Genomic DNA, 16358 nt, shown 5'->3' on the forward strand with positions numbered 1-16358 from the left:
GATTGTGCTATTGTTACTCCTAGGCGTTTCAACTTTACAATAATATCACTTACAGTTGATCGGGGAAGCTGTAACATGGAAGAAATTTCCGCAGTGAGTTATTACAATGGTGGTATTATATAATAGTGCAACGTCGAACGTTACTGAGCACTTCGATCTGACCATTTTACTGTTAATGTTTCTCTATGAAGGTTGCAAGATCTTTGGCCTGTCATTGGTCTTACACTTGTATCGACCATAGTCATATCCACTACTGCAAAGAGATGTCCGAATATTTTTGATCAGATAGTGTGTACTGGATAATTCTGAACTTGCGTTCTATTCATTTATTTTTTTTGGGGTGGGGGATTTCTTTTGCTGTTGTATTTTTATTTATTTATTTTTTGTCGTTTTAAATGAGGAACACGAAAGCACTGTCTTTACTAACGCATGCTGATGCTTTTATTATTATTACGTGACACTTCCAGGATGTCTCTATACACATCTCCCCTAATATTTAATTCTCCTTCTACTACACACAACTACCATCAACGTTATCTATCGCCAGTTACCACCACCACAAGAGCATTTATTGTCTGTAAATTGCGTGTGTTCTGATGGCCAATTTACTTGTAAGCGCGATGAAAAAATCCTAGTTTCCGGGGAAAAAAACATCCCTCCCCCGCTATCTCCGTATGAGAGTGGCTAACTCACCATCAGTTGAAAAAAAGGAACATATAAAGATTCCTCTCCTCACGACGAGAATCGAACTCCGATCTTTTCAATCGAAGGGCGAAACGTACCATCGTTCTTCCAATTGCGCTACGGAAGTGCTTTAAAGAGTGTTGCTTTGAAGATCTTTAAAGGTGACTGGCGATGTTGCTGCTAACTTCAGAGTGAAACACCGGTAGCAGCGATTCATTATATATTCATCGGTGCATTTCTCCAGCATGAGTTGCTTTGGTATTGCACTACTTAAAAGACGTGAAATCTGCCCGGGAACGTGTATTTTGCTTTCGATTCAATGTTTCACTGAATGTAACAACTCATTCGAACTGTTAGAGACCAATAAGAGGTGTCTAAAGTGGCTTCTGAGCAGAGTATATGTCTTTTATATAGTGAAATTGGTATAAATGAGTAATAATTGATGCATTTTTAGCCGTTCTTCTTTACGCCTAATTATCCCTTCTTCTTCTTCTTCTTCCTTAGCCTAATTTGGCTTTGGCCAAATTAGTTTAGGCTGTGCTATTTTGTCGGGGTTCAGGTTGCATATTTTAAAATGAGTATTGTTTAAAATATTTTAAAATAATATTTTTAAATGCATATTTTAAAATGAGCATTGTTAAAAGTATTTTAAAATATGCATTTAAAAAAAAAAGTAAAACTCTGAGTATTCATATATCATTTTATCTTAAATCTGTTGAATATTCGCTCTTTTTAGATATGCAATGAATAAGATGTTTTGTCAACTCAGTATTTTAGCATTTCTTTTCCTTGGCAGTAGAGGTTTTGCAAATATTTTTAATCCCCCACACCCTGGCCTCTGAAGACTCTGAATATCTAAGCTGAATTAATCAATTCCTGATAGCGCAAAGTTAGCGTACTAAAACCATTTAATAATTAACGTGACGAGAACATATATTCTTAGTTCTGAACTTACTTCCTGGTAATATGTTTTACATCATGGAAAGAACAAGATTTTACTTCCTACTGATATCTCGTAAAGCTGACAACAATGCAAACCAGGAAACAAACAAATCGCGCAATTAGTTGAAACCTGATTTTCTGGATTTTGTAAACATTTTCTTTGTTTTTCATATATAAAAATTGGACTGAGCTTCAGTTAGAAAAGATGTAAAGTGAAGAGGGAAAAAACTGTTGATATTATGCGCATGAAGCGTCACTTTATCATATGCCATAATATCTTTGAGATACAATCATCAGTCTGGCACCCGGAATGGCGAAACATTTTTAAAGTTGGACGATTTATTCTACATTACGACGTGGCTCACTGCCATGTCATCTGATAAAATTAACAAGAGAAATTCAAAACCGAGAACAAAAGGTAATAATGTAGATGTAAAGAGATAAAAACAGAAGCTGATGGTAACGTTTGCGTTAAGCACCTTTTAGACACTTCGTGAATAATCATAGCTCTCTCTCTCTCTCTCTCTCTCTTTCTCTCTCTCTATAAGTAGTAGGTACCAGGATCTTGTGAATGCTCGAAGGAGTGGCTTTCTTGGTAGAAAGAAGCGGAGAATAAGAAAAGGGGAATAGTTAAGTGAGGAGTTATTATAGTGTTTGTTTAGAATTTCAGGATAGTGTTACAACTCATAAAATAAGCAGAAACAAATTATACAAAACATGCATATGAAATTTAGTGATTGTGGGATAAATTATTATTCAGAAATGCAGATAACTAGTGATGCTGACATATGGAGAGCATGTTATCACAATCTAACCCAGAATCGAAGGGCGAAACGTACCTCATCACTAAAAGCTAAAGTGAAAACTGTACCGAGTGAAAACGATGATACTTATCAAATTGGTACATTGATGTTCTGCTGTTATAAGTAGAGTTCGTATCAATATTTGCCAGTATACATAAGCAGCACTCTTTCTGATTTTTTAGTATGTTTCGGTTTTACAATGCAAATTTAGATAAAATTGTAACAATTGTCTTTGTCCCTTACAGTTGTAATACTGTACCATAGAGATTCAAATTCTTAAGTAGTAACTCATTCAATAATCTATTTTATACATCCACGATAACTATCTCAAATGGAGAAAGAATGAGATTTATCTTCAGTACAATTGTTAAAATAAACCTACCCCCCACACACAAAGACTTGAAATTTATTCACTTGGTTTACAATTTTTATTTTAAGTTTCTAATTTTGTATAAGCTCTACTTGATCTAACTGGTTCCACATTAGTTACGGAACTATTTAGATAAACTCTCTTCCACTTGAAAAATCTTTATGAAAGTTCTTCGCGTCCTAGATAACATTTGAACCAAACTTTCTGCAAACAGAGGACGTTAATACCAAGAATATTAGTATTAACTTATTAGAAGATATTATCTAAAGGCTCTTGTACAAACAGCACTTAGGAGATATACTGTCTTGAAAGGAAAAAGACTGATTAGAATAATCGTCAAACTGTTAAATCAATATATTATATCTAACTGATGTGTTGTTTCCAGCCTGTTTGTTTATTAGAGAGAGAAACTTCTCTAAACCAGCTAAACTAGCATTGCCTGAAGGAAAAGTATTTCTGTTGTATGTGGGATATGAACCCATCGTTTTTCCCATGGAAGTAAAGCATGCAAATTATCAGCTACTGAGATGCCACACAAGAAAGGAGAAAAGTCTACTTATTTTTATTGCAACATTAACCGACAAAGATTCCTGTCCGAAATGGTTTTTACTATGAATTTTCTTTAATTCGTTATGTGAATCACATCCACGAAAGGTTATAAATCTATATTACAACAGTAATATTGGCTGATGCCTAGATAATCGGGATATCTTACTTTACACAAACGAATATGGAACTTTTTAGAAGCTAATTTAGATCTCCAGTAAGCACGGTGAATGAAGGACTCACGTCTCAGTGAAAATCATCTACCACATAAAGATCTAAAGATATTCACAAACAACTTCCATGACCTGATGAGAGAGAAAGCGACATCAATTCGACTATCAACTTAGGTAATTTGATAATAGGTAATATTAGATATTTGCTGTTTTTGGTATGCCTAATAACTTTTTTTCACATAAGGCAAAATATTTATATTCTATGAATTAATATTCTTAATATTTGTCAAAGAATTAATATTCTTTGACGGCATTGCTGTTTACAGTTATACGACCTACCAACGCATATATGGAACCTGAATTCAACTCTACTTCCATTTTTGGAAGAGGCAGGAGTCATCAATTTGTCCTTTATTCGGATATTTTCACTTTAGATTACTTCTTGTTCGATCGCTTCTGATACTTTTCCGTGTGGGAGTTATTAAAAAGCGTTAACGTTTTGGTGGCCACACAACCTTGAAGAGCTTGAACTGGATGCCATCTGTGACCTTTTAAAAGTGCCTCCGGTTCCGTATAACAGGTTTCCGCCCAGTGTGAGGTGTATTCATAGATTCATTGAGAAATGTCCTTCAAATAAAAAAGTAGCCTAATGAGTCATATGTGTAACTTCAACTCATTCGAATAGGCTAAGATTTACTTTTGTATGGCGTCGTTGTTACACGAAGCCTACTTTTCATTTCGACTTGGACAGCGCGCCATCTACTTTTTTTTTTCTTAACATGTTTCTCGTTATGTTTTTCATCCGCATGCCGAGTTTCAGATTTCAATTCCAAATACACGCATTAAAAAATCAATAGACCAGTATCTATATACTTTTTCCAGAATTTAGTAATTATCATTATTTTTAAAATCAGCTATCTCCTATGTTGGTCCTCGGTTTTAAATTTCTGTTACAACTTCAAATTCCTAAAAACAACGAACGTCTGTAGTATTACCATTTTATTTGAAATTTATGAAAATCTTCATTCAGTCTCCTGAACATCGGTTTAAAAGTTCAAAAGTTCATGAGAAAATAAACAAACAGCTTAAGAAAAATTTAATAACTTAAACCGGCAGATAGTAGAGTTCTCTGATAACATTATGCTATTTAAAGAAGGTGGACCAACAAAATTTGGAGGTGTCCGAACGAATCATAAACCATCACAAAATTACAGGGTATTCATAATGCTGTGAAACTTTGCAGGAATACATTGTAGTCATGCGGAAGCGATATCTGAGGAGGGAAAAAAATAGTTCCAAAAGTTCTACCAGGGCGCGATGTATGATGCACCAGATGTAGATGTAGTAATTTTTCTGTGGGTGTAAGAAGGAGAAATGCGACACAAGCATAAATAATACATCTTTATTCCCTTCCATTACGGGCTGTACTGTTCAGTGTGCTGCCCTTCCCGGTATGGCACAAAACTGCATCCTTTTCACTGTTTTCAACGGCAGAAAGGAAGGCTAGTCGGGTCTGATGTTGCGCACATGCTGTGTTATGCTGTCTTTCAATGCTGTCAAGTTATCAAGATGATCCTGATAAAACTTGTCTTTGAGAAATCCTCAGAGCCAGAAGTCACAGGGGATTAAATCAGGTGAATCGGATGGCTATGCAGTGGGAAAGGCACGGCTGATTACTCTGGCTTCCGTGAAATGTTCTCGAAGACATCCCCCCCCCCTGTACGAATCGACGATGTGTGGAACTGTGGCACAACAAAATTGTTTATCATATCGCGATACCTCTCGGCAGTAGCTGAGCAAGGTCACAAGATCCGAATGGCGAATATCCTCAAAGAAGAATTGCCCAATGATAAACGAATCTGTAAATCCGCATCAGACTAATTTTGCGTAGCCGGCAATTGTGGGTCTTCACAGCTCCGTTCAGGTGAAAGTGAACTTCATTTTCCCACAAAATCATCTACTGACAAGCGGCGCCCATCTCCATTCGAGAAAGTAATGTTAAAGCGAATGTAACTCGACTTTCAAAGTCCTGCGGACGCAACTTCTGTGTCAGGGTTATCTTAAATGTGTAAAAGTCTTCTGTATAATTTTCCTGACAGTTGTGTAAGGCACATTCATGTATCTTGATAAAGCATGCAATGCAGAACCAACGCTGTTAATCAGCGCCTACTCTACAACAGCAGTTGCAACTGTATTCACTTGTGAACTTGGTTTGCAACCTCTGCCAGGTCTAACTCCCAACGATCCCATTTCTTCAAAACGACTCATCATTCGTCGCAAAGCACATGGAGATATTGGAGCTCGCCGACATTTGTTCAGCGACGAAATTTGCGGAGTGTAGCAACAGCATCGCAATTGCTTAGGTAGTACAGCTTTACGAGCAAATCAAGTTGATTGCACTCATTGAGGAAAAAAACTTGTAAACATCCATCATCTCAAATTGTATCCAGCCAAAATGGATTATTTCAATACCGACACCTTTACTCCTGTAAATGGTCGGATTAAAATAAAAACTGGAACAAATTTTTGTAAGGATTTCAAATTTTCATAAAGTCCATAAACAAATTATTCCAGGATTTCAACCTAAATCTTGGAATAATTCATCCCCATAACTAATCTTATGAGGATGAATAAAATGACTCTAGTTTCAATTACTGAAATAATGGAGTTGTTATACTAAAAATCGCTTTGAATGTATACATACAATCATATATTTACTTCTTGGATTTTAAACTAGAGACGGTTTATTTATTTAATTTAATTTGAGGTGTAATTTTAGTTTTAAAATAAATTAAATTAATTTTAATTTAATTCGAAATATCACTGGTTCAAAATATTTAATAAATATTTATAATGAATAAATAAATATAAGTTTATTATATATATCGCAAAATCCAGAACTTGTTAGTGACGTTGATTTGGATTTACTTGTTATCTTTGCTACTTCTAATTTAAGTTTTTAAAATGAATAAACAAGAGATGCAACAAAATCGATGTATATAACTTTGTAATTATAATATATGGCGCTCACTTCTTCATGAAGAAACATTTTCTGTTTTTACTATTACAGACAGAGTTCATTGTTGGAGGTCCTCTAAATGATATACTAACGACCGTTGTATTTACTTCTACCATGCCTTGAACTCATTCACTCGCTTCTCTCACTCACCACACCCTCAGGCAGCACATTCCACACACCTGTCATTCTGCAGGTAAAAAAATCTACTCCTCACTCCTTTGTTCACCGCACCTTTATGTAACTTCTAGGAATGACCTCGTGTTCTTGCTTACTCTCGGAACGTTTTAGAATCTACAATACCATGGTACCGATGCATGTCTTATTTTAATAAGAAACTTTACAGAAAAAAACACACTAATTAACCTTATTAAACTATTGTTTTTTGGTAATAATATTTATATTCTTATCCGCTTTCATTTTGAAATGTTCTATTATTAAATATACCTATACTATAACTTTTTTGTTTAAGCTATTCAGGGAAGAAATCATCACAACACTGAGAAGAAGTCAATAATACACAGAGATTTCATAATCAATATACCGAAGAATTTTAATAATTGGCAGTGAAATATTTTATTAATATTTTAAAATTAGTGCCGATGAAAAACTGCACAAAAGGAAGATAAAGTAGTGCTTTAAATCTTGGTGTGTTGGTAAACTGGAATATTTTGAAATAAATGCAAGAAGATGCCTCAAATTTAGCCGATAAATTATCCCATTGGATGACTCCTGGGTTCAATTTCAAATAACCATTTCTAAAATTCGGGTATTTTATAATAGTGCAGAAGTATGCAAACTAATTGATCTGTTATTATAAAGTGCGATCCCATCTCCCTGTATAGGGACAAAGAGAGAGAGAGAGAGAGAGAGAGAGCCAAGGAAGAAAGAACTCCTTTTTCTCTTTGGTTTGATCGTGCTGAACGTTTCAGGGGACCTTATGTAAAGTAAGAAACCACAGAATTTAAAATTTCGTTCAAGATGGGTGAGAGATGCAACATATGCTTGTCTGTGGGGAAGGACGCTTTCTTTGCCTTTGTCAAAGTGTGTGTGTGTTTATCTCCAACCTGCAAAAGGTTCTAAACCAATCAATATCTTTAATGAACTACAGTTAAACGTTTTGCTTATCTTGTGTAGAAATCAAACATGCTTTTTTCTACGTGTTTCAGAAATCTAATAAGTACGGTAGAAGTGTCACACTGAGCGATGAAAATCATTTACTAGTTAAAGACTATCACGAATCTCTGTGCCACGATAGGATTCGAATTTATATCCTGTAGTCTGGAGAGCAGAAACGCTATCCACTCTGCCAACCAGTTCTACAAACTCTAGTGCTCCTAGTGCTCTTTTTTTTTCTTTTTTTTCTTTTTTTTTTATTAACTGGATTTGATTTTGCATTTCATATTTCGATACATTTGTCCACTGAACGTGAAGAATCGAAGGCAGGATTACTTAAGAGGTTAAGTCACCTCGGCGACTCTTGTTTGCAAAACTCAAATTAATAATCAATTGTCAAATAAAAACAATAAGCGTAGTTATCAGGTATCCGCCCAAGTACGAACCCCACTTACTGCTTGATACCGTTATTAACTAATCGATCAACAATAGAGGTCGCCAATCACTGTTTTAACACACCCAACAGCTGAAAACATACATCAGCTGGTTGTGTTTTATTAATGGTGATGCTACAGATAACCGAGCTAAATATGATCACATGATTACATACTACGTGATTCTAAAAAAAAAAAAAATACTAAGAATTACTTTGCATTGTTCAGAAAAATCAAACTTTCCATACTGTAGGAATAACTTGAAAAATGGTAAATATTCCTTCGTATAAATTATTGATCTTGCTTATTGCAAAAGTCACTCTGATCCGATTTCTTTTAATTTAATTCAATTACAGATTGACTGAATTTTTAAAAACTTCAGATCAATTGATTGCTTTACGTTGGGATTTCTGTTACCCGGAAAGCAACTACTGTATTTAGTTTGGTTAATTTATATATTTCAAGCAGGTATGTCCCCCCCCCCCTTTTTTTTTTTTTTTTGTATATCTGACATTTTGCATTTTTGTTCTTGGGACAAAAAGGGTTGTATGATGGGTTGGATTGATTGGAATGATATTAAAGTGACTGAGGCTATGCGGCCAATGTATTATCTTTGTTAACTGCGTGTTTTGATTGTATTATTTGATTGGAAACGTTAGTTACTCTAGATAGTGGACATAATTAACGCTTGAAATATAGAATTAATATTTACTACTTAATGTTTGTAGAAGATAAATTATGCAGTTGTCACCAAACAAATAAAATTTTTGAAATAATTTGATCTCGTAAATAATTAGATTATCGATCACATTGAAGGAATAAAATAAGTTAAAATTCGATGCATATCTTATGTAATAACACTCTACACATCCATGTAATTAAAAAATGTGCTTTGAGAAATGGTTATATGACATACACTCTCATTTATTCCAGTTTACATTTCTACAGTACTTGATAGAGCCAATATTGCTGTTACAAGGAGAAATCAGGTTTGGAGGAGTTGCAATGGTTTCATTGGTATTCGATTTTATCTTAAAAATCAGTTTTCTAAAAACTGTGCATGAATGACTGAGATATCGGAAGATGTCAAGAAGTTCTTTGTAGAGAACGATTATAATCTCAAAGAAATGATAAATTGTCAAGAGGCATGTAAGAGTTTCATCCTACTTTGTGTTAAACTAATCTATAGCAGCGACCTTCGACGAACTAAATCATGCCATGGAAGATAAATTATAAAGTGGGTGTAACTACACCTCACTCTAGAGGACAAACATGCAAGTGCTTTCTCATAAACGTTTTGGAAGTACATTTGCTACATTACTTCATATGTTTCTAATATTTATAATTTCATCCCATTTATCTAAGCTAAACTATTTATTTGTAGCTTCCTCATAAGTTATAATTTGCGGTCTGCTTAAATTAACTCGTAGATTAACTTAACTCTCAGAATTTTTATTGAAAAGTATACACAATTAAAGGACATGAAAATGATTTAAGAGAATAATTAGAAAGCTCTTGCAAAACCGATTTGGGTTTCATCAAATTTAGATGAAATTGAAATATGATGATAAAATTTAAATGTATACAGATACAAAATTTCATTTAAATCCATCCAGTCAGCGAGGATCTATCATCTGATTATGAAAAAAAAAAAAAAAAAAAACTTTTAAACTGCGCCACTAAAACCGAAACCAATGTCTCCATAACTTTAACAATAACTCCGAAATTACAAATTTTATCAAAAGATGTTCAGCCGAACTAGTCTAAAAATTATTTACCCTTCTCATATTGATAATTAAGTTAGAAATCATTCTGATGCTTATTATATCTACTTGTACACTAAAGCTCCGTATAACAGTGGTGGTTGATTACTGTTTAATTCATCTTGCAAAAGGCTCTTGCGAGACTCTGCTCTCCTTTTATCAGCCTCCTTTCTAACATTTTGCATTCTCTGCTTTCGAAATATTTTCTAGCCTTACTATACTTGCAAGATAAATATTAAATAACCTAGCAGATGCAATTAAATTACTAGATCCCTCTGGCATCCCCACGCAGTTGAAGAAGATCATAGCTGTAATTTTCACTCACATTAAATATAAAATATGACGTGATAAATTATAAAATATGACCAACTGGGTGGCTTTTAATTGATTCTTTCTAGTTCTAATATTAGAGTCCACTTAAGAGTTGCAACCTCTTCAGCTTTCAATTGAAGCCTGCGGGTTTAGGTATGTCATCTCAGTGCCACGGGTTTAATCATTATTTCTCCAGCTCAATCTTCATGCGTCACTAATGTTTTCATTTTATTATTATTTTTTTTTCGGGAGTGTTTTTTAAATGACAGATCTTTGGCAACTTATTAAGCTACTTAACTTTTATCGTATGATATGGCTATATTGTGTAGATTAAATACAGTTCTTAAGTCAATAATTCTAACCTTGAGATAAATATTAATATGTCTGTATTGCGCATTTTACTTGAGAATCTTCTAAATACAATACGTCTGCGCTGTATTTTAAATTAAATGAAATTTTGATATGACGTGTGGAATTGTTTGTATTTATAAATAAACCTGATAAAATCGAATTAGTAAAAAGTGTGAACGCGTAATTTTTGAATAAATAGTGTTTTATTAAATTATTTAAAAAGAATAATATCGTCTCCCCCCCTATACACATCTACCCACTACCACTACTACATCATATATACATTACAACACACTCTGAAACTCCAGTATCTACAAATCGAGTGAAATGATGGCAACTCTACGATTCGGTAAATTCGTTAAATTCGATAATGTTTGATAGTGAAAGCTCCGTCCTCACTATCATGATGACTAATAATATCTATTTTTTACTTTCAAGATTAAGCACTTTATTGACTTAGAAAAATTCTTGAACGGAAGCTCGACAATTCAGTTATCTTACACAGCGCTAAATAAGTTAGTAAAACAGCTACACAGATGCTTCATCGTGCAGTTATTATGTATATTTTAAGTATGTAAACATACTTAAAATAATAATAAAAAAAAGATACTAAATTAAACTGACATTGAATCTTCGCAGTAACTGAAGTGTAGTCGACTAACTGAAGTCTAGAGTTCTCCAGTAAAGTTGTTTTGATAAAATTTAAGTGTAGGAAGCGGCACTGTTTTTATCGAAGTACAATAAACCTTCGATTTTACGGACCTCGATTTAATGGACTTCGGATTTAACGGACAAAATTTCCGGTCCATATGTCACATGTGAAAATTAACACCCAGTTATTTTTAAAATGCTTTTAACAAGATTTTCTTATAATTAAATTAACAGGTTATATTTTGTTATTAATTTCCTGTTATTTTTAACAATTCATCGCATCTCGACTATCTAATAACATTTATTGACAATTCATCAGATAACGAAATTCAGCTTTATTACACACATTTTCGTAATTTTAGGGAGTTAATTATAAAAAAAAACAGCAGAATTCAAAAGTTCAAAAAAAAAAAAAAAAACTTGATAGTTTTCTCAAAGCAGGATTACCTAAACCAAACGCCTCAACATCGAACATTAACTTCACGTCAGAACAGAAGTGTCTGAATATATCATAATCCGAAGACGAATACGGGTATCCCTCGATTAACGCGGTTAATTAATCCCTCGATGTTACCATGTATATCGAAATCGCGTTAATCAAATAATCAATGGTAAAAATTACAATTCGTCCATGATACAATTTACTGTCACAAATTCATCTCAAACTTTTACATAACATGTGTTAAACCAAACTGACAGCAAAAAACAGTGCGGAATATTACTCGTAACATATGAATGCACAGCTATTCATGACCTCCAAGCTATACACTGAATTGTGTAAGAATATTTATATTAAGCATTTTGCATGTATCTGTCAGATCAGCTGCGAGCTCTTCAGGATTAAAGGCGCGTTAATCAAAATTCTTGCCGCGTATATCAAGGGATTGCGTATATCAAGGCAATTAATTTCGCCGCGTTAAGCAAGGGATACCTGTAAATAGGAAAATATTTTGTGTTTTTATAAAATTTAAATTTTGTTTTTGTTTAAATATAATTAAAGCTTATTTTCGGAAAAATGTTTATTTATTTCGATGTAGATCGCAGACTTGTTTTTTAGAGTCTCAAAACCACAGTGAGGTTATAAGCAATAATATATATAGAAAACTTTTCTGTAAAATTAAACTCTTCATAGGTACAGTACTTAATTTTAATTAATTAAGGGTTGGGCGCTGTAGGCACCAGGGGGGAAGAGTCCCCCCTTTGAAGACTCGACACTCAGGGGCTACCCTAGGCACCAGGGGAGGGGAGCATTGGCGCACTCAGGATTTAATCTTGGAGGGGGCCGAGCGCTCAGGATTTAACCTTTGGGGGGGGCGAGTTGAGTAGACGTTTTGCGAATACACAATACACATTGCATACGACTTATAACTGAGTATCTGCAGTGATCGCTAATTCATAAGTGGCACACAACATAAATAAAAAAAAATGAATTTTAATTAGGAAAAGATTTTTGGAAATTTTTCTAGTGTTTTTTCCTTTTCTTTGGGGGTGCCCGGGCCCCTTGGCCCCCCCCTCTGGGTGCGCCACTGGCGGGGATTGTGAAACTCTGATTTTGAAGACCCCTTTCGAGTCTTCAAAATTAGAGTCATCAGAATTCAAGGAAACCCGGCCTACCAGTCCGGAACTCGGGGGGGGGGGGTACCCGCCTAGTATAATCAATAAAAATATATTAAAAAAATCTTTAGCACGCCGACGGCACGAATGTACTTTAGGTTTACAAAACTTTTCGTTGATGGGACCAACACAAAAAAAAGAAATGAATGATATTTAACATTTTTAACATTGAGTAGAACTGATAAACAAAACTAGAAGAAACGAAATCAATAAAGAACGCGTAAAATTAATGACGACTGGAATTTTCAGGATGAAGAATTTTTGGAAAAGTAAAGAAAAGAAGTGGAGAAAAATACACAAAAGAACAAACAAGCGTAAAGAAGTCTCAATGAATTATAGTTTTCCATTAACTTCTTTCAGTTTCCAAGATTAAACAAACCTTTCCTTAATCCATTGAAAATATCTATAACAGTCTTATTAAGACAGAACAAAAGAAATTTATTTTCACAGCTGCTTTTAAAGCTGACAAGGTGTTGATCACCAACTTGGCTAATTTTTTATTTATTTACAAACATTTTTAGGATGTCATCTCATTACTTGACTGACGGACCTTGCATAATAGCCATGATCTTTGAACTTAGTAATAAAACAAGCATGAAAATGGTTCACGAGAATCATGAAAAGGTGTTTTCGAAATAGCGTTTTTAGATCTCAGTGATAAATAACGTAAAATCATTTTTGGCTTCTATATTTTAATTTTCGTTTATGCATCACATAATTCTGTTTCATGTAATTCTAATTCTGAATCTTTCATCACTAAAAAAATTATCTGTAAAATAAAATTAAGATGACAAGTTTTAGTAATGATCGCAAATACTATAGTTGATTTAAAATACTTTCAGCCATAGAAAAATTATGATACGTGTACAGACGGACAGCAATACCGATCTAATAAGTTCTTACTGCGAAAAATGACCTTAAAATTGTTCGTTCGTTTGTCTGCTGTTTTAATAGGTCCACAAAGAGACATAGGTTCGTATGTAAAGTAACATAGGCTCGCATTGATACATGAGAATCTTTAGGTTGTCAAACCGTGTTAGCATTTTCTACATCATGTTACTATGTTTCTGAGCATAAGGTTTCTCTATCTCTTTAATGCGTTTCTTTTTCAGTTTCCGTTTTCGAACTAATCGGAAGCCATACAGCAGATATACATAGAGCTTCTGAGTTTTTTTTTTCTTTTTTTTTTTTCGGTATTGTCGACTTTTTCTGTTCACTAACTCTTGGTCTGTTATTTGTGCATCAAATTTTAGATTCCATTTCGGCCTGAAAAGAAAGAACGTATACAGATACCCCCCCCCCCCCTTTTTGTGATTTATGTGGAGAGATCGACATTTTATATTTCATGAGTAACACATTAACAATAATAGTTAAAAGAAAAATATGAACCAGAAACTGAACCTGTCCTGAACAGTAATTTCATATTCTTTATTTTTTTTAAAAAAAATCTTAGTTATGTATCTTTGTTGTGTATCAACCCATACAAAAACGACCACGAATGTGACACATTGTGAAAGATAACGTAATTATTTCTAATCATTTTATGGACATGCTGAATATTATTTTTAAACTCTTAATTTAGCTTCTTTCAATTTCTTTTTTTTTCTTTTTCTTTTTCTTTTTTTTTTCGGTTTGATATTCTTACAACTAAATATCTTTCATCTATTTTAACTTGCTACCATTTAATATTTTGAATAATTTTCTTCGATAATTGTAAATATGGTTTCATAATTTTTAAATGAAGTACAGTATAACGTAGCAAATTCATCTTTTTCCCCTCTATATATAAATATAAATGTTTATCGCTTTTACTTCTAACTGTATGTGCGTGTTTTTTTTTTTCTTTTCTTTTCAGGATAGCTCAAAAATGTACATGGACGCCTGTGCCAAACAAGAGCTGTTTGCTAGCGTGCCGCCTCTCAACTTTACATGCAGCGACAAAACAGCTGGAGGTTATTATGCCGATGTGGAGACTGGATGTCACATTTTCCACTTGTGTGCCCCTAGTAACGTTGCTTTACTCACCGACCATCCGTTTTGTTGCCATCCGGAACTGGTGTTCGATCAAAGATTTCTTGTGTGTGATCGACCGGAAAATGTGGACTGCTGGGATTCCCCTCATTACTACGACGATCAGTTTCAAGGTCACGTCCACAGTGACAGCGAACCCAGAGACATTCACAGCGAGAACTCAGAGGATTCTCACAGTAATGATGACACGGGACAATCGAACGAACACGATAAAGTTCAAGTAGTACCAGAAATACCTCTTCCTCAACCCCCAGCAGACTTACCGAACCAAAACGGACAAGGTTTGAATACTCAACCACCAGGAAAAACAGTAACATTACCCCCAGCTTTCAGACAACCTTGATGATCGTATTCAAAGAAGAAATTTCAAGATGAGACCTGGTATTTTTTTCGAATTAAATAAGCCATTCGATTGATCCCCAAATTATGTGACCTATCTTGAATGTTAAAATATATTGATGCAATATTGACACCTATTTTACATTAAGCAACGTTAGTCAGTAATTTTGGAACAGTTTATTATATATCTCATTATGTTGTTTTCGATATTTCGATATTGCATTGTAAAAATGACACAATATCAAAAACTTAAAATTATTATCAAAATGTAATTTTATTTTAACACACGTCTTTTTTTTTTCGGTTCAATATTGAAGGTATACTGAACATACACACATTCTTCAAGAAAATAAAGTCATTTTTTAAATCGAAATTAATATGCCCATACTTATGGACTTCTGTGATTACTTACTGGAAACTAAATAAAAGTGTATTTCACAGTAGTATGAAGCAACTAATTCAATCTTTTGCACATCGAAAACCCAAGATGACCATTTAAAGATCTTGTTAGTGTAACATTTAAAGCTTTTTTTTTTGAGCATATTCCACACACACACACACACACACTGCAAACAAATGAAGATAAACAATAGCATATTATTAAGATGACTCAATGCTTCTCTTTTAAATGTAATATGCCACTACTACACTTGTAGGTTTATTAAATTATATTCTTAATCTACAACGTGAAAAATAACATTGAACAGAAACACACGAAGAAAGACAGTGCCATTCAGAACTCAATATCCTGTAAATGTTCCTCAGTGTAAGTTAGCAGCTGTAAACATCCACACTTCCGTTACCATAAGTAGTGCCAATGAATGTTTGAAAATGATGATATTTTCCTACCAGATTTCAAAGTACCGTAAATTGTATTTCAATCCAATGACGTGTATACTGATCTTGCTACTGATTATTAAAAAATAAAATACTTTCTTAAAGAGTGTTTATTTGAGTAACAACAACAACAAAAAATACTGATATATTTTCATATTCCCCATGAAAACTACTTTATAAGGTGTCATAAAACTATCTTTCGGAAAGAAAGAAAGAAACAAGTGTAAAAGTACCTTACTGTACTTAACGGGTCAACAAACACACCACTGATATATTCTTCGATACAGTCAATGGTAACGATGCACTTCAGCGAACGATTGTTCACAATATTTATTGGATTCTTCTTTTATAAGCTTTCCAAGTTGAATCACTATTA

At 33.8% G+C, this 16358-nt stretch overlaps 1 protein-coding gene across 2 annotated transcripts in view; it reads left to right on the top strand.

The window, feature by feature from the left end:
• LOC150110064 (uncharacterized) overlaps positions 1-16080 on the top strand; it is an 84752-nt gene extending 68672 nt beyond the window's left edge. For both annotated transcript variants that reach the window (XM_090391032.1, XM_090391024.1), the window contains exon 4: positions 14631-16080. In XM_090391032.1, coding sequence (XP_090247158.1) covers positions 14631-15149 — 519 coding nt within the window. In that variant the 3' untranslated portion in view covers positions 15150-16080. The remainder of the gene's footprint in view (positions 1-14630) is intronic.
• The last annotated feature ends 278 nt before the right edge of the window (positions 16081-16358 follow it).

Source organism: Typopeltis vanoorti, chromosome 1 (genome assembly GCF_054136105.1).
Source record: "Typopeltis vanoorti isolate ZY-2024b chromosome 1, IOZ_Tvanoo_1.0, whole genome shotgun sequence".
Classification (NCBI taxonomy): Eukaryota; Metazoa; Arthropoda; class Arachnida; order Uropygi; family Thelyphonidae; genus Typopeltis; species Typopeltis vanoorti.